At 38.7% G+C, this 26,586-nt stretch overlaps 1 protein-coding gene across 2 annotated transcripts in view; it reads right to left on the reverse strand.

Moving 5' to 3' along the window:
* The window catches only part of SLC28A3 (solute carrier family 28 member 3), a 36,240-nt gene extending 15,847 nt beyond the window's left edge, over window positions 1-20,393 (reverse strand). Inside the window, exons 1-8 of one of the 2 annotated variants that reach the window (XM_027880482.1) lie at window positions 20,146-20,393; window positions 14,255-14,356; window positions 10,496-10,578; window positions 7,873-7,964; window positions 6,263-6,452; window positions 4,201-4,345; window positions 2,754-2,867; window positions 1,220-1,297 (exon numbers count right to left, since the gene is read on the reverse strand). In XM_027880482.1, coding sequence (XP_027736283.1) covers window positions 1,220-1,297; window positions 2,754-2,867; window positions 4,201-4,345; window positions 6,263-6,452; window positions 7,873-7,964; window positions 10,496-10,578; window positions 14,255-14,356; window positions 20,146-20,202 — 861 coding nt within the window. In that variant the 5' untranslated portion in view covers window positions 20,203-20,393. Of the gene's footprint in view, window positions 1-1,219; window positions 1,298-2,753; window positions 2,868-4,200; window positions 4,346-6,262; window positions 6,453-7,872; window positions 7,965-10,495; window positions 10,579-11,691; window positions 11,930-14,254; window positions 14,357-20,145 lie in introns of those variants that run through there. The other variant, XM_027880491.1, reaches the window with a different exon arrangement.
* Window positions 20,394-26,586: the final 6,193 nt, after the last annotated feature.

The following is a 26,586-nucleotide window of genomic DNA, read 5'->3' on the forward strand; positions in this document are numbered from 1 at the left end:
TGGGAATTAATTCATTTCACCCCTAAAATATGTAATTGGGAATACAAATCATTATTTGAGTGCTCAGTAGAGTAAAGATGCTCAGTAGAGTAAAGTAGAAAGTGAAATTAAAGGTTTCACCTTAAGTACTAAATACCTTTAGTATTTAAAAAAATATTGAACTTCAAAAATAATTTATATTTATTGATTAAATTTTTAATTTCTTTTTCTCCTCTAAGATGTTCTGACTATTCTTAGTAGCAGCCTGTTTTACAGATAGCACTTCTTTAGTATTTCTACAGATAGCATCTACAGATAGCACTTTCATTCTCGAGTGGTGAAAGAACTAAATTTGAAGATTATCTGATTTGGAATATCACCTCAAGAAAAAAAGAAGATGAAAAGCATGTAAGCCCATGGTCAGCTCTCTGAAACATCAAAAGAATGATCTCTGAGTAAGTCTTGATACATTTCTCATGTTTGCTTTGTTTTTGTTACTGGGGTTGGGTTTAGGTTTTTTTGCTTTATATGTTGATTCCAGCCTAAGCAGGTATTATGGCATGAGGTACTTCTTGAAGCAAAACCAAGAAGGATATTGATGCAGATCAGAGAGCACAGAGCACATAAACTGTATTCCAGCAGTTTCCCAGCAGGGTTTTCTAAGGGAGAGAGCTGCAAAATCTCCCTGTGATCTTACTAATGTAATAATAACACAATGTAATGTAATTCTTCCTGGTTATGCATGGGCAGCTTCTATCTCTTTCACCAAGTGTATATAAATATACCTCAAGGCTTTCCACTGTTGCAGGGGCAATGTCTGTGAGGCATTGGTCTACACAGCCTTTAAGGATATGACATTTAAGGATAACACTTTTACTCATGGAGAGGTGGAAAAGCTAGGCTGGAGGTAATATTTCTGTTGATGGCCAGGTAAAACCATTTAACCTATTCCTTGTTGAAAGATACCCCAAAATTCTGTCTACATGCAATATATGTTGTTATAATTGGACTAAACAAGTACAATCTAACTAAGTGTATAGCAGTAAATGAAAGGCTTCCTACGGGCTTCCCAAATTTTCTATTCAGAATGTCTCATAGTAGGGAATAATTTACCTCTTAGCTGATTTCTCTGGTGGCTGCACAGGTATCACAAGACATGTAATAAATTTATTTCCCTGCTATACTATTCCTTTTTCTGTTGTTTATCTGCCACATACAGCATGTATAAAAACTGTCTCACCTTAAAAGCGAAGAAATGATCCTTGTATTTTTCACCAAACACAAACTTGGCACCTGTGTCAGAGTACTCCAGAAAAGTCTAGGGACAGAAAGCAAAGGAAATTAACCATAAGCTCTTGGTACCTACCAAAAACTAAGATATTGCTAGCTATCTTGCAAAGACAGATCTTTCAAGGAACTTGTGCTCTGTATGAGTTCAGGCCTCACTGACTGTGTCTGGCTGAATTGAGGGTCCCTGCCCTGCTCTAGCAAGAATGCAGTCTCCTTCAGGGTATGTAAGCAAATGGCAAGAGCATAGGGCACAAATTCCTTGATTACCCAACACAATAGAGGTCATAAAGTAAACTAAAAGAAACATTTATTTTTTAATCCTAATACTGTGGGGCATTTTTGTGCTCCATTGTGCAAATAAGTGCAATAAATGATACAGTTTAAAACAGAGATTTAATAGCTGAAGTAATGAGTTTTGGAATGAGTACCTAAAAGCTAACCTAAAGAAATCTACTTTTTAGTTTAGATCCGGTGCTACGTTCTTATACTTCTGATGCCAGCATATGCATTAATGCATTAATGATACAGTTTAAACTGGAGATAAAGTGCAGTTTATAATAGCTATAGAAATCAGTTCTGACAGGAGCAATTGTAAGCCATATGAAGTTAATGAAAGGGTGCACCAGTCCTGCTTCAGTTGGAGACTGAGAACCTGGTGACAAAACCCAGATGACTCCCAGTGCTTGCAGATTAGGCAGACATCACACCTGTGCCTCTGCTTCCATAGAGAGACAGTACATTCTGCACTGTCTTGTTTTACGTGTGTTTAATTACCTGTGAAGAGCAGCTGTGAGAATAGTATCCCTGGGGTGAAAAGTCTGAATGTCCTTCAGTGGGTACTCTCTGATCTACATTTTGGATATTGCTTATTCATTACATTACAGCACTGAGCTTTTTAAAAAAACTTTGTGTCTGCAGGGACACCCACAGACAGATCCCATCCACTCTATAGAGATATTTTTCTGCTTGCAGATGTGGATATTGCCACCTGTATGTAGTTAAATTAATTTCCTTACATGTCATGAGAACTATGAAATATCTCTCATGCCTGGACTGCTGCTACTCTGAAGACAACAGTGGTTCTGCCTTAAACTTCAAGGCTTTTCAGAATGTCACATTTATTGCAAGGATGCTTTGGAGTTGGGCCACGTCTAAGAGTTTCTATGAGTGCCCTGGCACAATAGTGGTTTTATGTTTCAAGGATGCAAATTTAACTTCAGCCCAAGGATGGTAAATCCATTAAGAAATGGTGTCATTCTGGCCATTACTCATCAGACTGTCCCCTATGGTCTTGTATTAACTGGACAAAAAAGAAATTAGAAGGTTGAATTCAAGTAGTCAATTACCATTCTGAGAAACCAGTTTTCCTTAAGAGGAGAAAACATCCAGGAGCAAATAGATCCTTGAACAGCCTGACTGTTATGTAAGAGTCTCAGGACAGAAAATTATATTAAAAACAGTGAGGATTTTTCCCAGTAGCTTACCTGGATCTGAATGCCTAGCCAGTTAAATACATCAAAACCCACTTTGGTCCTCAGAATAAGAAGCCCAAGAATAAACTGCATTCCTATTCCTGAAAGTACTGGTCTCCAAGCAACCTAGAAAGACAGAAAAAAAAAGAAACTGTTTGTTATTTAAATAAATAATATTTTACTTCAGACATTTATTAAAATAAGGCAAGGAGATTGTCTGACTATGCTGCAGGATAGCAGCAGCTGCCAAACCAGGCTGTAAGGGACTAAGATCTTCACATACCCGGACAGAGAATAAGGAGATTTTATTACAGGATTTGTCCTTGGGTAATTTCAAATCTGTTTCTGTTCCCCAGCTTAAAAGACTTTTGATACTTGAGAAATACTCAGTCATATATTGTGATTCATCATATAAAGGCAGTTGTAAGAAAAACTGTTGCTGCCTGTGATGAATTCCTCTTCACTACATTGAAGATTCCTGCTCTGCTGCCTCAGAAAACATCTTTGGTTTGTGAAAATTATATCAAATTATTTACAGGACAAAGAGTTCAAATGGCATTCTAATTTACTCAGATTGTATTTGAACAACACAAATCAATTAGGTGCAGTGAGGACTCATGGGAGAGAGCGATGCATTTGGACTAGTTTTCATCTCAGCTGGAGACAGCAGCAGTTGCAGAGAATAGGACAGGTTCATTAGTCCTTGCTGAGAGGACTTCACCTGTTAAGAAGTGATGCAAGAAGCATGGAAAGAATTGGTGAAACTTGGTGACCTGGACAGTGGATATATGACTAACAAAAGCATGCACTGGTATTTGAGGCATCCACACAGGAGGAAAAGTTGAGATGGGAGTTGTGGTGGCTGTTTGCAATAACACAGCAGGAGTGATCATCTCTGGTGGAAATTTAAAATAAATGGCATTGAGTAGCCTATGGCTGGTGACTGAAAAATGAGGACCTCCACTAGGCCTCAGTTTTTGAGTCTGCAGTAGGAAGCAAACTTGTGAGAGATTAAGAGCTATATACAAGGCAATCTTCAGTTCCATGCAATTTGTGTTGATGTGATGACAATGTCCTCAAACAAACCTGTGATGTCCAGAGGACTATGGTGAGGCTCCTGCGGGTGAAAATGTGTAGAAGGCCCACCTCAGCTTGCACTGATGCTCCAGGAGCAAATGTGTTCCAACCTGCATCAGAGCTGGATGGGCAGAAGATGGGAAGTGGTTTCCCAAAATAATGAGAGGCAGATACTGGTTCAGCCTCACACATGCTCACCAAGAGCAAAATTACTTTCCTCAGAAATTAAATGCATCACTTGGTATTGGGCAAGCTTAAATTTTTACTTAAATTTTAGTAAGCCTCTCTTTATCTTACTAAACTTGATGTTAGGGTAGGGGAATAGCTTTTGAGACACTGAATAAAAAAATCCCCAGAAATCCAACATGGACTAAATACTCACTCTGGCTGGATATTTGGAAAAGATAAGCATCAGGAGAACATACATCACAAGCCCACCAAAGGAGATTAGCTGGCGGGATCCCTGTTCCATTGTGTCAAAGATGAGCCAGCAGATGATAGTTATAATAAGAGCTGCACACAACACCCTGGGGAAAAAAAGCATCAAGACATCCTGAAAAGACCAGATATTCCTTTCCCTTCCCCTACTCACAACGCTTACATTTCTGTTTGTGAATGAACTCTCTGTGCAATGTTGTAGACTGAAACACGTAGCTTTACACAAGCAGGAATGTGCCTTTGCTGATGCACCTCTAACAACAACCTCCCTTGGTAGCATCCCAAAGAAGTGTCCTCCAACAAGGTCCCCCAAGCCAGATTAAAAACCCAGAGCAAAACCCAATAAAGCATGAGTAGCTCTTGTCTGGGTGTTATTTCTATTAAACGAAGTGTGATATCTTCCTTTCTCATTCCATCTCCTTCCTTCTTCCCTTCTTTCCTTTCCTTTGTTGAATTTTTCCTTAACTCTTGGCAAGGCAGGCTGTGCTTTTTACAAATTGCACTGTGCCATTTAACTTGTGGGTCTATGAGGAACACTCTATCAAGGAGCAGGTTGTAAATGGTTTATTTCTTTGTAACCAGATGTGGTCTGTTAAGTTATATCAAAAACAATGACAAGAGCCATGTGTGTATCTGTGTTTCAGTGTTTCTATGGTCCCCACTATCACAGAACCATGTTCAGCTTATTTATTGAAGCTAATTACTACAACGACAGCCTGAAAGGCAGCAAAATACATCTCCCATGCACAGACAGGAAATAAACACAGCTCAAAATTTTTAATGCTACTCGTGTCTAACAGTTAGCTTCCACTGATTTCAACAATGGATGCCCAAATTCCATTTTCAGACCTGGATTAAGAAAGTTGCAGTCAAACTCCACAAAATAGCTTGGCCATTGCAAAGCTGAATAACACCTTCTACACCTGACAGATTTTCTGTCTCTTGGAGGAATATGGTTAAGCACTTAATCTGTGATATGGATTGCAGTCCAGTAATACAGCACTTACTGCCCACGGTTTGTTCCATCTGCTGCCTGGGGCTCTCCTGTTCCTTTTGCTCCTTCCTCCAAAAAGACTGCCAGATTATCTAATGGAGATGTGTCTTTGTGACTGCTCTCTAATGTGCCTCCTGAGCAGAAGGACCATAATCTTTATAGCATCTTTCTCAGCAAAACCATTTTTAAATCTTAAGAATAAGATGGGACATTTTCCTGAACTGAGCATGACTCCACCTCAGAGTTCTTTCTCTCTCAGCTAGCAGGTAATCTAGCTGAAACAGAATGCAGCTGGCCAATTTGCTTTTCCTTTTTAATGATATTTCATGTGGTCTTTTCTTCAGTCTACAAGTCTCCTTTGGCTCCTCATTTTACCGAGGATAACTTCAATATTCCTGATACGTGCTCAGGAATACTTGAAATATGCATCCGCCATATCTAATTATCTACCATCTATCTGCCAGATGAATATCTACCACCCCAAATTAAGGTTGTATGGCCTTATTATGACACTAATTCTGGCTGGCATGTTTTGATTCCTGAAGGCCAAGTAAAAATTGCTTTGGGGATATGTGGAAAAGCGGTGTCTAGGTAACACACTTCAGTTATAAGCAGTTTGCATAAGTTAGAGTTAAGGTTTTTATGAAACTAATAGTTCTCTGAACTAGTGACAGTGAAGCACTTTCTGGTCTGCAGAGTGAATGCAACACAACTGAACTTCTGTGAATGTATTCTCTTCCAACTACAAACTTGTCCTATCTCAATCTCTGGTATTTTTGTACACTTTGTGTCAAGATTTTTGGTACATAGTTACTGCATTTCAAACTTAAGGGTGTGTCTGGTATCTATAAACTGGAAAATAGAATTATTCTGTGACCTTACTGAAACTGAAATTTGCATGATTGACCCATCTCCCTGTGCTTATGGGGGTGTAAGTTGAAATAAAACTGTAGGATTAACTTGACTAATGTTTTGTCCTTCTACATAAAAAAAGAAAGTAATTAATATTTACCATTTCAGCCAAAACCACTGTTTTTTCAGATATCTTTCTCCAGGGGAAAAGAATGCAGTAATTTTGTCTTCATACTTAGCTATTAAAATATCCCAGCAGATGAAGAATGTGACCATGACAGTGATGATAAAGAGTGGCAAGGCTCTCTGAAAATTCAAGCTGCAGGCTGCAATAACTACTGCCAAGTATGCTGTTACAGAAACAAGAATATACATGTCCGTTAGGATGGTCTTTTTAAAAACAAACTGTAAGGATCAAATCTTAAATTTATAGGACATGATTAAAGTCAGGCCCATGTTTATCTTTTCAGTGCTTTTCTGACTCTTTGCCGAAATACCGAAAAACTTTACTTTTGTAAATGGCAATATGATATTATCATGATATGAAAGATGGCTTTCATTCTGTTAGAGAAGGTTATATGCTTTGGCCAAGTTCATATCAAAAATGTTAACCATTTGGGAAAATTAAATACAAAGAAAAACAAAGAACTTCTTTTTCCTGTGCAAAAACCATGAATTAAGAGCATGAGTCTTGTTCCTTCTTTCATAAGAGAATGAGTGTATCCAATAAAACTAGAAAAAAAACACTTAAAAATGTCAGTTGACTAATTTGATGGCTCTCTGAAGTAATTGTGAAGCTTAAAAGTAGTATATTTTGTAAAATAGCAGTGAAATTGTTTGTCATTTGGCAGTCTCATTGCTGATATATGGTGGCCAAAAAAATATTCAGTTCTTGTAAATAATAATTTGATTTTGTCTATGGCAAATAAGAAAGAAAGACTACTGATTTTTGTAAGGTAAGTTTTTTTTTTGTGTAATTACTCTATGTAACCCTGACATATCCTTAGCACTTACTCTCTTGAGCCAGAACATGCACATACTATGACAAAGCAAGAAAAGATGATGTTATGAGGGTAAAATTTTCAGCATGCAAACAGCACTTTTATAACCACCTTCTGGTATGCTGGTGCCTATCTCACAGATGTATTTCAGTTCTATATGTTCTCAGTGGTAGTAGTAAGAAAATCACAAAAACAAATTTGGTGAAACAAACCAACCTACTGGTTAATTAGGAAAGGGAGAAAGAAGAACGTCTGAATGGTTCTTCAGTGCATACTGTCATAAACACATTTCCTCTGGAAAACATTTTTATGGATATTGAGAGATATGAGTCAGAACAGAAAACTTTCGTTTCTAGCCTACTAACTTAAGTTCAGTCTTATTTTTGTGTCTGACTTTTTTTTTCTTTTTTTTTTTAGTGTGATTTTGTAGTTTGGGTAAGTTCCTGCAACTGTTATTTTGGAGGCAGCTGGCAGTGAAGTAGACACAAAGACTGAACTATCCTACTATCTCAAACATAATTGTTAGTCAGAGTGGAAACACGCCAGAGGAGCAGTATAGCAAGATTTGTGGGGTTTGTTTCGAAATGAGAGGAGGTTTTGCAACCTGGAGTTTTTTTCTGGTACTAAATTCACTTTTAATTCCTTTGAAATGCATTTTTAAAGACAGACAAGAGTTTTTTTGTGTCAGATAGAAGACAAGCACAGCCTATAATCTCATGCAGGCATATAAATAAAACTTCAGCAACTCTGAGTGTAATATATACCATACCTGTCATTAAAATTCCACAGATCACATAGTGAATTCTAATTTTATGTTCCTTGTAAAATTCACAGATTTTATCATAGTTCTTTTCTAAATGCCTAGAAAAATGGGGAAAAAATAATGAAGAACAGAAATGTAAGCTTTTGCAGAAGAAAATTGGGTTAAGTTGGTCAAAATTTTGCCACTGCAGTTGGAACTTTGTAAGGGTTAAATTTGGCTCCCCAAGTGCCAAATGAAATTGTGCCTTTTGAGCAAGGCTACTTTGGGCTGATGTTGGACAAGTAAAAAAGAAAGTATGGCAGATTTCTGACTGGACAATCTGTTAATTGCCTAACTGGCCAAAGTCATCCAGCCAGTTCCACTAGCTTCTGATGTGCAGCTCTTCTGTGAAGGCGTCTGTTAAGGTAGGTACAGATTCAGGGCCATTAGTAGACCCACAAAATCTGTTAATACACCCAGCACTACTATGTGGAGCAGTAGGGTTGCTAAAACTGTGAAGGCCTATGGCCTATGACTACATTTTTGTGTGTAAAATAACCAATGTCTATCTAAAACTTTATTACAGTGGGCGTAGATGTTTCTGGATTTTTTAAAATTTGATTATGATTTACATTAACTTTTCACATCATCAGCTCATGGAAGTTAACATTATGTTGTATTTGAACATCCTACTCTAGTATCAGTTCTTCCAGTTATTATGTTTCACTTTTGTTGTTTCCTCACCTCAGTAAAGGTAACACAGAGTGATTTCATGAAGGAGGTTGAAATTTAGGGAAATAGCAGTTACTGGAATTAATTCCACACAGATTTCCAGTGATAAGTATGCTGGTGATATGGATATATTTCAGTTACAAAAGCTGTAGCTACATATTGTGCAAGCTGAAAAAGAAATCACAGCTGTACCTTTGTCATCTCAGAGGCTCTGCTTCAGAGATGAGTTTGCTAAAGCATTGCCTCACACCCTCACTATATAAAAGCAACATTATATTTAGAGATACTAATTCTACAGGCTCTACTTGTTTGGAAACTAAATGCAGCTGGAGTTAGATGCATACTGAAATTCAAAAATACCCTTCTTTTCTGCACTTGAAAGAAAATTGATTTAATTTAAATGAAATTCCAGTGAAATAAGTAATATTAATTTAATTCATATCAGGACTCAGAAGAATAGAGCAGGAACACTCGTCTTCAGCAGTAGAAGTGTTATATAGTCTCTGAGAAACCTTGATTGCTTTTGATATTTCAATTTTAGTTCTGAGAATTCCTGTTGCTTCATAAATTACAGTACTTCTTTTTTTTAATCTTACAAGAACGTTAGGTTATCTACCCAATCTCCCCAGAGATGTTAGATACAACATAAAGAGAAGAAAAGTAGAAATGAGAGACAAATGTATGAAAAAGCCAGTTATTTATGAAATTCGTGGCTCATCCATCAACGTAGAAAAGAAAAAAATACTATTTACTGCCTGTTACTGCTACTTATGAGTCCTTTGGAATTTAAAATTGTTACTTTCTGATTACAATTTCTTGTAATTTCTTATCTGCTTTAACAAATCTACTTTTTGTTTTATTAATTAGGCTATATCACTTTGGTACCAAAATATCTTAAATATCCATGTCATAAATATGCAGCTCTCTTCTGAAAAATGGCAGAAAAAATATCTTCCTTATGGAATCCAGTTAATTTACTAAGGAAACATTATTTCATAAAAGGTGATCCTAGAGGCTTGAAATGCAGCACATTGCTGATGGCTTTTACTTAACCAAAAATGTTGAAAAAACCAGATCTCACTTAAGCACATTACTGTGAAATTTGTATATGCCAAACCTATTCTTGTTTGCATTTTGCAACTCAGAAATCTATTTTCTATTGCACGTGTACCCCAGAAGTGAATGTTAACACCTTGCACTTGCAGTGAATCGTTGCTATCAATAGATTGATCTTTCAAAGGGGCTGTCTCAGACCACAGGCTATTCAGTACTATCTGTTGAAAGAAATCAATGACACACATGAAGATTCAATATGACAGGAAAAAAAATACAAGAAGATATAATTTTAAGTATTGTAAGTTGTATCCCCAAAAAACAACCTAATCCTCAAGTAAAATGTAGATGTATGTTTTCACTCTGTGGTCACTTGGAAATAGTGCAAAGGAAGTGTAATAATTTTACTCCATCAAAATGGCTTTTTTCACAGCTGTTCTATTCTTACTTTGCACGGGGGGGTGGGGGGAGGGTGTGACTATGTAAACTGAAAGACAATAGTGAATCTTTAACTTTCTGAAAGAGACCACTGTTGAACTATGTTTTAAAGAGATCTCACTTAAAAAAACTGTTATGGAAATGCTGGAAAAGTAGTTATTGTGCAAAAATTAAAAATACTGCTCCTTTAATTTGCAAAGCTTTAAAAGGATATTTCCACAGTCACCCATGTCAGTTGTAAGGTATAATAATTTTAAACATGATGTGTTCCTGTATTACACAAATTGCTAGGTGATACAAACATCTATGTAGCAGAGAGGTATGGCAATGAAATTCAGAGCTGTCACTCTAGAAGAAGAAACACTAACAGCTTTTTGCTTAGGCCAGGATGAAGTGAGTGCAAAACTTACTCATTCGTAATGCATACCCTTTCAAGCGTGGTTGCTCATCATCTACTGAGGCACATTTGTTTTCCAGCAGATCACTCTCAATATTGATGTATTCATCCCCCTGGAAAACAGATCGGTGCTGAGGCTGTGAGAGGGGTGTATGCTTGTTAAACAAGTTGCAAAAAACGTCCCCACTGGCACATTGCTGAAGCAGTCTCAAGTTTCTAGTCTGCACTGCGTGCATGGCTGTGGCTCTCCTGTCTGCCACCAACTCTGTGGCCATTATCAGGCAAACCTAGTGCTCACAATAGCTGTGAATGTTCTCAAGCCACCCACACTATTTTCAAAAGGAGAATAAAAGGGGGTAGACATACCAGTGTTCTGAGCTGAAGACGGTGGGGTCCCATACAGACTACCCCTGCAGACAGTCAAAAAGCAAGGGCTGCAGAGCAGCAGGTAGGGACAGCAGACCTGCTAATTAGTCAGCTTGCCCGGCACCTCTCAGACATTCCAAACTTCAATATGATTTTGTGTAAAAATATGGTTAAACTGAGGAAGGCTTATTGTTTTAAAAATTTAACTAAGTTAATAGTTCTTAAGAAAAGCTGCTCTGAAAGCATAACAACTAACAATCTTTTAAAGAGAGCTATCATCCACAAGCTTTGTAGCAGAAATACAAAATTTGGCCAGATAACACACTTTCAGTAGGAAAACAGCTTTTTGCTATCTGAATCCACAAAAGCCTGGCCGCATTCAAGCTTTTGAATGACTACAGGCTGACACCCACCCTGTCTGAAGACTGTCTTGAGGTGGCCTGGAGCAGCACAGCTCCCCCCAAGCTCCTTGGCACACCTGTGGGAGCTGCCATGCCCGCACTACAGTACTTCCCCCATCCCTGTCCAACTTTCCCCCACCTGTTCCATGGCTACATCCCTCCATGCTCATGGTGGGGGGCCTGTGGAGGCGCTGATGACCCATGGCAGGTGACCATTGCGTTCAGACAGCAGTGTACCGAGCTGGGCCCTGGGTGCCACGCTCACACCTCCTCCTTTGAATGCCGTGCCAGGGCAGCGTGATCAGCTGCCTGCCCTGCAGTGCCCAGCCAGCACCCGGGGAAGGCAGTCTTTTCCTGATCGAGCGGACATGTCCTACCCTCTTGAGAGGAGCGGCCCACAGTACCCCACCCCTATCCCCCTCCGCTTTTTGAACAGTGGCAATCTGCTGGTAGGTTTACCTTTTCTTTTTCTGTCACTGTTGTTCCTAATTCCATCCCCCAGTCTGCTGTGGAAAGCAAGGCCTACCACAGACCTTGGCCTGGCCTCCGCATTCTGTCTGGTTTCCCTGCTGCAGGGGCTGCCGGAAGTCCTGGAAAGCCCTCAGATAGTTGCTAGGGAAAGATCTGAATCACAGTCTTAGAATAGCCTGCGTCAGAAGCGACCATAAGATCATCTAGCTCCAGCCTCCCTGCCATGGGCTGGGACGCCTTCCGATAGACCAGGTTGCTTGCTCAAAGTTCCATTCAGCTTGGCCTTGAACACCTCCGGGGATGGGGCATCCACAACTTCTCTGGGCAAACTGTTCCAGTGCCTCACCACCCTCACAACAAATAATTTCTTCCTGACACCTTATCTAAAGACACCCTCCTTCAGTTTAAAGCCATTCCTTCTTGTCCTATCACTACCCGTATAAACTCATTTTAAACTCATTATAACTCATTTTTTTAAAGAAGCACCGTTTAAGTGCAGAAAGCCACAGGGGGATCTTCCCAGTGCCTTTTCTTTTCCCAGCTGAACAACCCCATCACTTGGTCCTCTTCACTGCAGTTTTTGGAGGGGTGCATGTGGAGTTGTGTAGCTCTGTGAAGCTGCATTGATACTTATGGCTGATTTTTGCTAAGCTCAATTTTTTTCTCTATTTGGTCTTGATTGTGAAAGAAAGCAAGCCTGAAAAGTTCCTACGAAGTTGCTATTATTTTTAGTAACTGGCAGTAACTCTTCTCAGTGGTTGCAGGAGATAGGCTTCTCACCTGAGGGACACAGAATGCTGATAATATGTAAATATCATTTATTCCTGGGCTTAAATTTGGAGTTTGTTGCATAGCAGTGTTTCTCACAGATTTTTGAACCTACATTATAAACCAGGAGAGTTCCATCCTCTGAGTTGAAGAGCCATGCTTTCACAGTTGCAGGCACCTACACTCTCTTTGGCACTATGTCCACTCTCCCAGCCACAGCCTGAAGCTCATGTCCTTCAGGTATTTCCTTCATCCCCACCACCATCCCCACTTCACCTATTTCATGGGCTGCCAAGGCCAGACCATACTCTCCCATCACTTTCCCCCATGCCACAACCTACTCCCTGGCCTTGGATCACCCACAGCCTGGGTTCTGTCTCTTTGAATTTATGAAATATATGGTTTATCTTGAGAATATAACCTATTTTTCCATTTCAGTATTTCAATTAAAAAAAAAAATCAATCTAAATATTTTCACATTTTCTACAATATATGTCACTATTTTACTGTCACAAATACTTTCCTACATTGACATTAAAAGGTGTTGAGAAAATCTGAAATAAAAGAGGACTTAGTGCGAAACTGTGCAGATACACAAGGAAAATGGAGAATGGATCTAAACTCCTTTTCCTCTTTTGTTCTTTTTCATGGGCAAACATAACACCAGATCTGGCTCTTGGAGAGTGTTGGCCCTTGCTGAGGGTTACCTAAGGCCTGTGTGGAGCTTATGGACTTCTGCCAGCTAGGACACAGCAAAATTCATACGCTGCAGACCCTCAAAATAATTTTTTCTGCATCAGTCACAGTACGTCTGGGAAAGTGTCACTGCGAGTATACTCATCTCTGCTAAACTTGCACCAAATAGAGGCTGAATGCTTTCAGATGGAGCCTTTCAGTGGGAAATTTGTTTTTCTGATAAAAATCAAGCTTTCATTGACTGCCACTACTTTTCTCCAATTTTCTACAGTTTCAATCAATTCTGAAAGTCCTTTCTTCCTTTTTGTTTTAACAATTTTCTTTTTGCTGGCTTTTTTTTGAAGAGGAAGTTATAGGCATCGTCTACAGCTTTTCTCTCCTAGGATCTCAGATACCAGCCTAGTTCCCAGGACTGCATATCAGAAGTGATCCTTTCTACACCTGCATATGGAATTACTTCAACTTTGAAAGCAGGGGCATTACTTTGGCAGCATGCCTTTGCTGCCTCTGATTATAGCCAAAAAAATCAATGGAAGACAGAAATGAGTACCACTGCATCAGGTATTTCATATGTGCTGTTTCAAGTACCGTCACCAAACTTGGCAAGTAGCTATGATTACAACATAATAGAACTTTTAGAACAGAAGTTTGTTTCTGGAGTGTAGATGTGAAAATGTTAAGACTAGACTCCAATGAAACTCCTGTGGGTTTTTTTAACCTGACTCTCATGTTTTCATAGTGAGCTACTCACTATGTGGTCTTGAACAAACATACAGTGAAAAGAAGTCAAAATGAATATGTTTATTATTAAACTAATCTCTATTGTGTTTTTTTCCTCCTTCTCTGGTCAGTTTTACACCAGATTTATTGCCCCAAGTTTGTGTTTGTCTGAAATTTCCCCTATTTTGGATGTTCATTTAATAATTAGATATTACTTAATTTATTATTAAATATTTAATAATATGTATGCTCTGTCAGAATGAAAGTTTGTCACTAAATCCAATGTTTAAAGACTTAGGTCTATGAATTCACATGAAGTTATTTGAAAGAAAAGGAAGGAAAAAAAGGAAAAAACCCCAAACCATACCTGATCAGTGTGCCCTGTTCTCTTATTTTGTGAATTCTTGATTTTCTGCGAACTGTCTCCGAGGCCTTCCAGATTTGTAGCATCCACACTTCCACTGTCATTCTGGAACATGACAAGACCAGAAATTGTATAGGCTCAAATCAGAAGCTGAAAGCCTTTCTCATATGTGGTAAGAACTCATTTATGCTCTGATGCCTATGCTTCCACATGAACAAGTGAATAGATGGCAAGTGAATAGATGACAGGAAATGGCCTCAAGTTGCACCAGCAGAGGTTTAGATTAAATAATGGGAAATATTTCTTCACTGAAAAGGTGAAAACAGGCTTTGGAACCGGCTGCCCAGGTGGAATGACCAGGCCTGAGATGTGGCACTTTGCGTCGTTAAGTGGTTAAGAGAGTGGTGCTAAATTAATGGTTGGACTTGATGGTCTTAGAGGTCTTTTATAATCTAAACGATTCTACAATTCTATGTGTTTCTTTACTAGTACAGGGAGCCCAAAACTCAATGTACAGAGCTTGGCTGTTTCAGTACCTGCACTACTGCACAAAGCTGTGTGAGCCATGGGTGGTGCTCAGCTAATGTGTATCCACTATTTTCTTATCTTAACTCACTTGTCCTTAGGCCCTTTGTCTCAGAACTGGTTCAACAAGTTAACAAAGATCCAGCCTTCCTCCTAACCAAGGGCAAAATTCACATCTTAAACCATAACTGAAGGATTCCAGCACTGATTCATCTATTTTGAATTCTTACTTTGAATGTTTATTTTGAATGAAGATTGTTATGAAGGAAGTGTTTCTGCTTTCACACACCACTTTACTTTTCCTGCCTGGAATTCCCCTCTTACAAAATATTAGAGAGCAAAAGCACAGAGTTGCCTTGTCCATGTAAGTGAGGTGTTCTTTCATTGTTTATTTAGTTCCCTCGTGTTGAGCTGTTCATTTGTCAAGTCTTTGCATAACTACCTTCCCTGCCATCATCCCCAAATTTGGAGGATGGATTCAGCAAAGACCTAATACCTTCAATCGTTGTGCTTTTAACAAGAGCAGACACTCTAGAGTAGTTGCTTTTTCTCATATGCTAATTAGTGATGAAAACAGATTGGCCATCAGTGCATGCAGGCAGGTGCTTAAACTGTTTATGGTTTAAGGGTAGGTAAGTAGGTAACTACATTATCTTGGAGATTAGAATCAGAATACTTAAGGAACTCTGTGGAAAACAGACACTTCAAAAGCAAATGGTTTAATGTTGGGGTTTGTTGAATTTAATCAGATTTTCTACTGTATTTGGCTAGCTGAAATGAAGCCATCTAATTTACAGTTCAAAACTTGCTGTTCTTTAAATATTCTGAACTGGAGAGCATTTATCTAAGCTTTTCTTCATGTACTAACTTTTACTAGCTAATGTCATGATTCTGAAGGAGTTAAAATGCATTTTAAATGAAGACGAACATTTTTTTTCAATCAATAATCATAGCATTCATAAATTCCAGTCAAATGATAAAATTCTTTGTAGCTGTGTACAGGGCAGGAGAATGAATATTCAGTATCCATGTGCTAAATTACAGTAAAGGAGCTGCAGAGACAGCAGATAAGAAACATGTACTGACAGATTTAAATTTAGCAGGCTAGATCTTCATGGGGTATTTTGAAAAGGGCTGTAAATAAGACTCCCCACCTCTGAGCACACTGGTGGTTTTTTTTTAAAATAATTTGTTGGTCTTGGATGGGAGAGTTGGATAGTATCCTAAAATGCAGGGTTTTTAAAAAAAAGCCAAAACAGGCATGGCTTTGGAAAGCAAGTTTTGAAAACATGGAAAAGAACTGCATAATTTCCTCTCTGGATCTGATGAAGCAATGCAATGCGACACCTTCATTGTTTCCAAGGGAAATTACAAAAATTATGTACATGAAACATAAATTCTTAATAGTGCCTATAGTCTTAATTAACAAACCAGATAAGAGTATTTAGGAAATGGGGGAGAACGGTGCAAACACAGAAACAAGTGGCGTTTTTTAGGATACATTTTAACCTTGTTTGAATTAAATGGGGTATAAATACTGCATGTGTTACGGCAATACCAATGTCTTGTGCAATATGAGTAAAAGGCAGAATTTTAAAGAGGATCCTTCCTCATGTCAGCTCCTTAAGAGCACGGTGTGCTCAGCTATAGACACAAGTACAGACTGCTTATTGCATCATAACACTGACAACAAGAGGCCAGTGAAAGAGAAATATTTATTAAGTATTACCTTTCCTTTGCATTGTATTTGTTCTATGTTTACCTCTGTATTGATTTTAAATGTAGGGGAGTTTATTCATCCCATCTACTTTTCCTTTTTTTAAGGCAGCTTTTGTCATTCCTTGAGGAGCAAGTGTTACTTGATATTACCAGAGATCTAAATCATCAAAACTGATTAGATAAATTTTGGCATTTAAATGAGGACTAAATAGAACCTAGATGAATCCAATCTCAGTTTTAGGGTTATTGTTGGTGTTGCAGGGTTTCTGAGAAGGAATTCTTTGGACAACTGCAGCAGTGTTCCAGCCAGTGCCATCAGAGAGGAACCACCTTGAAGGCAAGAGACACAGTAGTGTTTCCACACACTATGTATGACATTATAGTAGCTATAGATGCACAATGTACTATGTTAGCAGGTAGACACTTAACGTGGTCAGTTTTCTGAATTGAGGATAATGATTTAAGTTCCTTAAATTGCACAACGTTTTTAAGGGGAAAAATATTAACAACCTGAATGTCTCATTATAAAGACAGCAGTGATCTATAGATTTTAGCCATGAGGTGACATTCAAAGCAACCAACTTTATCATGTAGGTCTTAACAATTGCATTGTGTTATATTGCACTGAAGGATAGGAGCATGCTAGGGAAGACTGGCAGTGTGGGTAGAGCTATGTATCCTTTTAAAACCAATACAAGAAGCTTACTCATTGTAATTCACCCAAATGGCTGTTAGTGATTAAGATGTCCCTATTATCAAAGAGAGAGAGAAAACAAGAGGTACAGCGGAGCTGTACATTTTGGGTTTATTTTCTGTTTTGAGACAATTTTGAGCTGCTAATAAGTGGAAAAGTTACTTCTGTGTCTCCCAGGTAGTGACATTATCACAAGGCAATAATGCAGGACATGCAGACTTCGATGCTAGTTCAAGTGGAAACTGCATAGTGTACAAAAGAAGTAGGAGATATTTTGCAGAATTGGGCATTTTTGAAAATGCAATTAGTGGTACTGATATAACTTTATGCTACAGGGATGCATGTCCTGTCTGAGAGTTAACCTTGGTTAATTTCTGAGGGGATATGACAGTACCATTGGAAAAGGTGATGCAGTTAAATGCTTCTGTGATACAGTGAAAAACCTATCAGAGTAGAGAAGGCTGTATGTGTTTGTGGTATCAATAGCAAAGATGAAATTGAGAAGACCTTGTAGTTATACTCCCTTTGACCGCTTCTATAACAATCAAAAGGCAGATTTCTCTATATTACAATCCCTTCATCCCATTAAGAGTCCCTCCAAAACAGAAAGCACATTGTTTCTCATTCTTGACTTAATAAAGCTCTGATCTGATCCTTCATCCATTGTTTGTAAGCCTTGAGCTGCTTTGTGTTACACTGAGAGCTGTATTGGTAACTTAGGTACTTTCTGAAACAAATTAGCTAAATTCGATTTACTTTATCTCTCTCTTAATCTATCCCCTTGTGCATTGATCATGAAGTGGTTCAGGTACATCTGAAGACACCTATGGATGCTTCAGATGATACTTACCAGGATACTTAAAATGGTTTCAATTAATCCTTTTCCAGAACACTTATATTTTGTGGTTTAAGTAAGATACTTATTGCTTAGTACTGTAAGACACTGTTATCTTGGAGGAATTCAAGTGTTCACTTTTATGCAAGAAAAGTTTAAATACAAGAAATAGGGAAAAATTTTGAGATTGTTTACTTCTCAGTGGCTTCTACTGTGAAGTGATTTTTCTATATGCAGAATTTTACTTATTTCCTTCTGTGTCTTATTTTCTCTAAGGAGTGGATTACATATTGAGTCAGAGATAGACATTATAAATGTAATTGTGAACACCTTCTGATGTTTCAGGAAAAAGAAAACCAAATTAACAAACTAACTGAAAAACCAAAACCAAAACACCTGCATCAGATCAAGTTTCATTGTTGGATAGCCTCAGTGATTTGGCATTTGAATTATTTAAATCAGAGAAGAGCTGTAGGCTCTTGCAAAACTCCGCAGCAGACGGGAAAGGAAGAACCTGGGTTCCCTGCACACAGCGCAGGTGAGCTAGGCTGTACAAGGCAGAAGGTTAACTCAGATCCCTCCAGCACGCTCCACAGAGACTGCTGAGGGAAAAGGTGATTTTTAGCTTATGTTACTCAAGAGTATTCAGCACTGAGCTTCCAGCTAGGGAGGGGCTCCTCTACTTTTTGTGTTTATATACACAGACTTTGAAAGCTGATGGCACTAGCCTAGGCACACATTTTGTGTGAAAACACCGATGCCTTCTCTTACCTCATCCACCGGAAATGAGGGAGACCCAAGAACTTGCCTATCTGCTCTGAAGCACGGATGCGCTGAGGGTGCTCTGATTATCCAGGAAAATGACCTAACCAGTGGGCTATCGTGTTTTTAGGGAGTTATCTCTGTCTCTTCTTGAATTTGTCCCACTTAGCATGGATTATTAACTATTGACTGAAGCAGGGACTTGACCTGACGCTCCTATATTCCGCAAATATTCCCTGACCGACAGAAACTCACATCGGTCTATTGCTTATCTGTCTCTATTGTTCAATTAATAAATATACAGAGTGGTTGGATGTCACTGATGTTATGCAATATTCCACATGCCTAGGTTCTACAAAGACCTTTCTGTGTTATTTGAATAGTGTCTCCTGACATTCCAATCCACTACCCCCTTCCAGCTAGCTGAGCTCAGGGGCAGGGTAAGGATGAGAGGCTGTAGAGGAGAGCAAGGTGTTGCTTTGCTAACACAGCACTCTTCAGAATACTTAAAAGCCACTGTCTCCCCCCGGCCAATCGTACCTTTGTCAATAAGTACAGTGACACAGCTTGGTCGCAGGTTCGCAAATTTTTGTTTGTCTCTGCTCTAATTTCAAAGAAAGCACATGGATGCTGGGCACTGAGAAAGAATAACTAACTGGGTTGCCTTGGGGTTGAGTTTTTTGGCTTTTTTGTTGTTGTTGTTTTGGGGGTTTTGTTTGTTTGTTTTTTTTTTAGGGTTTTTATTTGCTTGGGGTTTTGTGGTTCTGCTTTTGAAATTTGCATTTTTCAAATAGCTTTTAGTATTACTTTATGCACATAGAATGCAGAATCTTTTGGACTGACTCTTTACCTTCTCTCTGTGTTCTTCTTGAGAGCAGAACAAGACAATTGCACTTATTTTATGCATGGGAGAATAATATGATTAAATTATTATTTTTCTCATGTTATTAATATAGATTGCTTTGATGAGTTATATGTCTGTGGCATAATGATAACCCTTCTCTTCAACAGAACTGTAAATCATCTATCCTCAGAAAAAACAAGCAAAGGATACAACAAGTGGATAAGCCAGTGAGATTCATCAGCCTATGAAATATTACTGACTTTTCAGAGATAGCTGCATACCGGGCAGCAGATGATGACAGCTAGCAGAGCATGCTCCTGAATTTGTCAGTTGTGCTCCAGCTTTTTTTACAAGAGCCATGTGCTTTGGCAGGATATCAGAGCAAAGCATGTAGGATGTTGTAAAATATCTGCAGGTTGAGAACAGAAATTGCTTTTTCTTTGTTCAGGAACTGAATTAAGCATTGTTCGTTGTTTTTTTTCCTCTTCACCACAAACAAATGAAACCACACTTACCTGGAAGGCCAAATTGTGCACTCCTGAGGGATCACGGTTGGTCTCCTTCAGCTCCATGTGCCTAACGTGGGCAGGAGAGTTTCAGGGGAATGTTGAAAGTTACTTGCAGTGCAGGACAACAGCAGCCAGAACCTGGTTAATTCATCAACAGTACAGGTATCACTTGAAGCCCAGTTAGCTGGAGGCCCTCTCAGATTTCTCTTGATCACTCTTAGCTCCACCTTCTCGGTCCCTTGGCACAGCCCCTTTTGGCCGGCATGAAAAACGGCATTCAGTGTTTCCAGAGGGGGGCATACCTAGGGGCCCCAGAAATATATCTTACTGGCTACATCTCTGGATGAGCCCAGAGTGTACTCATATGACTTCTGACTTTCCTCGCTTGCGTAGGGGAAAATTTTCCATACCCAGATTTTGAGAGGTCTACACAGTTCAGTCTTTTTTACAGGTATTCTTGAGTAACTATTTTTGTGAAATTATTGGAGCTCTATTTTTATAGTAGTTAGGGAGTTCACCCAAGAAGAGAGACAATGAGGATAAGAACAACTCCCAAAACTCTTACAAGTACTGGTTATGCATTTTCAATTGGCATCCTGTATTATATGGCATGGAGTCATTTGGTTATATGTCCACAGATAACTCACCTTCAACCAGAGTTTTTCTAACACTTTTCAGGCTTGCCATTTGCAGTATTGCAAATATATGTTCTTAGAACTATCAGCTGGGTCTCTCACCCATGTTTTTTGTTGACTATGGACTTTGTGTATACAGATTGTTCTAAGTTTTGAAAATTGTAGCACTATTACAGACACAAATGTCAGACAGGGCTGGGGTGAATATAAGTTTTGCCTTTAAGAGTACCAAAAATTATAGTATTCTGTTTCTTTGAAATTGAAAAAAATATATTTAAGTATTCATTAGATGCCTACATTGATATCTTTCTACACACAGATTGAAATTGTCATGACTTGTGCCTGGTTTTCAGTGTTCAGAATATTTTTGGTGCTCCAGGTTTTGGAATCAGCATGTTTGTTGTTATTTGTATTTTCCCTCTGCGTAGAGGAAATTCTCCTACTAATTGATTCTCTGCACAATACTCTCCAGCAAGAAATAGCTGAAAATTACTTTAACAAGTTTGAATATAAGTGCCTGCTGATTACTGCATACCCCATCTGTTTTACTCTTTCTTTCTTCCTTCTCTCCTTCCAATTTTGAACATGCTTTTACTATCAGAAGGCAGAGGAAACAAGACAGTGAATTATTTTCAAATCTACTCCATGCGGTTTTAAAATATGCAATCTGCATTTGCATGGTTGGAAGAAAGTCTACCCTGCTAACTATTACAAGACATGAGGATTTTCTGCTATTGTTTCTCTTCTTCTGACAACCCATTAGATCATTTTCAGAACTTGTTTTCTCATTGAAAAATCTCAGAATAACTTGGACTCAATAATTTCAGTGCAGTTTCCTCCTCTGAATTATATTTTATGTTAAAAAACTCGGAGGATATTGAAAATAAAACCAACACATATAAGATAGGTCCTGAAATCACTATAAAGAGAATGAAGTATGCCATTTCCCTGTGGACAGGGAACCATACAGTTAAAGAAGAGGTGGAAATGCACTGATATTTTTTGTTGGGAATATTTTTTTAATATATTAATTTAACATATTTTATATATATAAAATATATTGTTCAGAAATATTTTTAATGTTCAACTAACAGCAAAACTCCTTTCTGTTTCTAGTTGGTTTAAATACTTACATGAACACATGGTTGAATTCCTTAACTACTATAAAAATGTCATGCAGCTTGGCTAGGTGAGAAAGGCTTTCTTGGGTAGTATAAAAATTTTAATCAACAGCACCGCTTACTGTATAAACAGTAGGCAAATACATAGCAATGTGATTCATACTAATCTGCTAGGTGCATAGAAAAGATGAGCAGGAAGATAAAGAAATAAGTAAAGTATCTAAAAAAGAGTAGAGTCATTTTGGTTTTTTTCATTGTTGAACTGTGGGAAGCAACTTCATACTTAGGACTTAGTAAAGTTGTTCCAAAAAATCAATTTTTTTATATACTTAATTGACCCTATTAATTACCTATAGTTGTGCTAATATTACTCAGCTGTGGTTTCAAAAACATTTCAGTTAAAAGTTTTGAAAGCTTTGAGATAACCCAATTACAATCTCTCTTACATGCTCTGAGTAAACTGCTCCTCAGTGGAAAGGTTAATGAAAGAAAAGCGTGGTTATCACTGACAAATGGTTGGCAAGTAGAAGATTAGTTGCTTTATGTTTTGCTATATGTCCTAACATTTATTTAGCCAGTCCTGCTTATCCCTCTACTGACTCCTCTGAGTGAAAAAGGGGCCTTCCATATTTGAAAACACATGGACCAAAAAAAACGTATTTTGTTAATATCTATAATCTCCAACCTCAGGTGTTTGCACTATGGCCTATTCAGTTTTTAGAAATATTTTCATTTTGATACTAATGTAAAAGATAAACTCTAAACCTCCGTATTATCATGAGAACAAAGGATATAGGGAAGAAATTACTGTTTTAGGGGAAAGAAACAGAATTTTATTTGTGCAAAATTGTCCCTCCACACACACTTTTCTTGGAAAATATGACTTTGGGACTCGTTTTTACCAGAGGGAAACTTCCCCTCCCGGTTTTCCAGGTAGTAGTCCTGCATTCTTAGGGAAAAGGGGACAGTGAAAACCTCTTAGCAGGATAAAAAAACCCTTAAAAAAATCAGAATGCTGTCAAGTGTGATGAAATCTGGACACAACTCCTGAATCTCCATCTGTAAAAATCTTATAGTTGTGTACAAAGTGACTGTAAATGAGGTGGCTGAGTGGCCTTCTTCCTTCCCAGTCTGGGCCCTGACTTCAGTTTTTGGTCCTCCAGTAAATCTCCAGCTCCTACTCTGGCTCCCAGCTCTCCAGGGATCTTTTGAAATCTATGTGATTCTGAGCAGATATGTTATCTTCCTTGTTTCTTTTGTCTTGCTCCCTTCCTCATTTCTCTGTGGCAGTAGAAATGAAACGTTTTCATGATTACCAGTTGTCCTAAAGTTTCACAAAAGGAAACATTGTAAAAAAAGTGCATGTTTGACAAACGCAATGAATTAGGGAGGAAGAAAAACTTCTTAGTGGAAAGTCTAGGGCCTTTGAGGACTATTGTGTTTTGCCTCGTGACAAATATCCATGTAAGGCTAAACAAAAGGAATCTTACATCTATTGATTCTCAAACAGCAGCAGTAAGTTTAGAAGAGTTCAAAGTGACCACCCCAGAGGAAGCAGGCTTTCTGGCAAACAGAAAAAGGATTTAATGTCATATCTTAATCGTGTGATACAAGGTCTAAGTAAAAGAAAATAACACTGCATGGCTGCTTCCATAGCACATTCACGTGAACACAGAAACTGAAAACAAAAAACAAAATCAAATAAAAGAAGAAATGTATACACTTAAAGGTAATAGAAAGGATTACTTTAAAGAATACTAATAAGGAAATTATGTAATTAGGATAAAAATCTTAACTAGGTTCAGTGACTGTTTCAAAAGGTTTTGGCCATCTGCAGGTGGGAGCTTCTGTGTGAACATGGGCTCAAAGACAGAAAAATGCTATTAGACTTAAAAAGCTTTCTTTTTATCCATTTATCCAAAATATCTTTATTAATAGATGAAGGTTTGATATAATTATCTAAATCTAACTGAAGAAAAAGATATCTGTTTGCTATCTGTCACTTGTACTGTTTTTTCTAAACTTTTATCCATAGAAATGTAATGGGCATCAATTTGCAAATGTCATCACATGCAGACATGGGGTGAAACAATGTTTCTTCTGGGCAGTGGGTTTGGGTTGTGTTCTTTGGTTTGGTTATTTGTTTGTGTGGGTTTTTTTGAATGTTTTGTTTGTTTTTACTTCTGCTTGCTAAATTATACCTTCTGTATGTTGGAAAACTTTCCCACACCATTTATGATCATTGCTTAGACACATGAATAGAGCCTAAACACTGTGTAAAGACAACTGATTTTGGTGTGTAATTTGTGTCAATATGCTTCATGCAGAGTGCAGTTCAGGTCTGGGCATGTCTGCTGTCTCATTAGTTCATTTTTATTTTGTAATAATCGTGCCTTTCTGCAAAGTTTCTATTTGGTGAGATGAAATGGAACACAGTCAACAAGACAGACAGTCACTGCTCTTGTGTAAATTAGACTTAGAATCATAGAATCATACAATCAGATGTGTTGGAAAGGACCTCTGAGATCGTCAAGTCCAACCCTTGAGCTGCTACCATCACAGTTATTAGACCATGGCACTAAGTGCCACATCCAGTCTCCTCTTAAATACCTCCAGAGGGGAGAATTCACCACCTCTCTAGGCAGCCCATTCCAATGCCTGATTACCCTCTCTGTAAAGAATTTCTTCCTGACATCTAACCTAAACCTCCCCTGGCAGAGCTTGACACCATGCCCTCTTGTCTTGCTGACACCTGCCTGGGAAAAGAGACCACCCCCTACCTGGCTACAACCTCCTCTCAGGGAGTTGTAGAGAGTCATGAGGTCTTCCCTGAGACTCCTCCAGACTAAACAATGCCAGCTCCCTCAGCCTCTCCTCCTAGGACTTGTGCTCAAATCCCTTCACCAGCCTCGTTGCTCTTCTCTGGACCTGCTCCAGCACCTCAATGTCTTTCCTGAACTGAGGGGCCCAGAACTGGACACAGCACTCCAGGGGTGGCCTCACCAGCGCTGAGTACAGGGGAAGAATCATTTCCCTTGTCCTGCTGGACACACTGTTCCTGATCCAGGCCAGGATGCCACTGGCTTTCTTGGCCACCTGGGCACACTGCTGGCTCATGTTCAGTCTCCTGTCAATCCAAACTCCCAGATCCCTTTCTGCCTGGTTGCTCTCCAGCCACTCTGTGCCCAGCCTGTAGCGCTGCAGGGGGTTGTTGTGGCCAAAGTGAAGGACCTGGCACTTGGCCTTGATGAACCTCATCCAGCTGGAAGCAGCCCAACTCTCCAGCCTGTCCCTCTGCAGAGCCCTCCTGCCTTCCAGCTGATCCACATTCCCCCCCAGCTTGGTGTCATCTGCAGATTTGCTAATGGCGGACTCAAATCCCCTCATCTAAATAGTCAGTAAAGATATTAAACAGAACTGGGCCCAGCACTGATCCCTGGGGAACACTTCTGAGATAGAAAGTGAATTAAAAGTAAATAATGCAGGCATGCAAAAGCAGGTGTGACAAACCCCATGGAAATTCATTTATAATTATGATATCAAGGGGAAACTCAAGTTCTTTCTGTAGTTCTATGTGTAGTGTGGCTGGCATATTCAAGGGCTGTATGTGCCTGTGGGCATACCAGGAGTGGTTCACGGGAACTTCCCAGCTTCTCTCTATACATATGAGAGAGTCGTTTCCTTTGTGACAAATTACTTCACTGAATGTCTAGCTTCCTTTGTCTCAAAGCAACTGCCTAATTGACACTCGATCTCCCCAAGTACTGGATTCCTAGCTGTGCCAGGCCCTACCCTGGCACCTCCTGCAGGGTTGAGACTAGTAGTTACATGCTACGTGCATTTTGAGATGTGTCAATGTGTCTGGGTGGGGAAACGGAGTAAGTCTGGTGTCCCCTCAAGCAAAGCAGGTCCTACCGCAGGGAAAGAAGTTGACCAAAACATGCATAGATAAAAGAATCTGAATAATTGAATTTTGAATAATCAGTAGAAACTGTTCCTGCCATGGTAAGGTCTTTTGTACACAGCTAAGATAGTTAGAATATGTTTTGCAGAAACTTTAAATTAGCCCATGGTAATTTCCTATGCAATTATTGCAGTAGTTGTCCTGTTATCAGGACTAGAGCAGCACACTTAATAATCCTAGTAAGATCACTAGGGTTGTAAGAGTTCATCTCAACAACAGTTCAGGCATCTGATCTGAAGATGCCATTGCAATGCTTGCAGTAGAGAGTCCTATGTAATCTGCATAGTGACTGACAGCCCCATTTGAGAGATTTATTTTTCCATGTAAGCATTACCCTATCAATGTAAAAGGTCTCAAGAAATTATTTTTGTAGCTAGCATGCTGTCTGTGAATGTTTGTAAAGATCAGAGTCTTTTTACTGAAACAAAATCTTCTGGTATAAAACAACTGAAATTATTTCTACTTGGTTGGAAGTGAGGTGATAATCTGACAAGTTTTGCATCTCTCAATGGTTTTGTATATTTGTTTGTTCCTGTTACAATCTAAACAATGTACTTACCTACGTCTTTAAATGCTTTTTACCTAAGTAAATAGATGTCCTGCCAGTGCAGTATAAGCTCAAGTACAGTATGGATCTCTAAGCTTTAATAGCACAAATAAATGTTTTCTTATGATAAAGTATTTGAAAAGTACCAAAAAGAGGATAGCCATGGATCAGAAATCTGAA

Source organism: Empidonax traillii, unplaced genomic scaffold (genome assembly GCF_003031625.1).
Source record: "Empidonax traillii isolate 1590-97213 ecotype Southwest subspecies unplaced genomic scaffold, ASM303162v1 scaffold6:size4315531, whole genome shotgun sequence".
Lineage (NCBI taxonomy): Eukaryota > Metazoa > Chordata > Aves > Passeriformes > Tyrannidae > Empidonax > Empidonax traillii.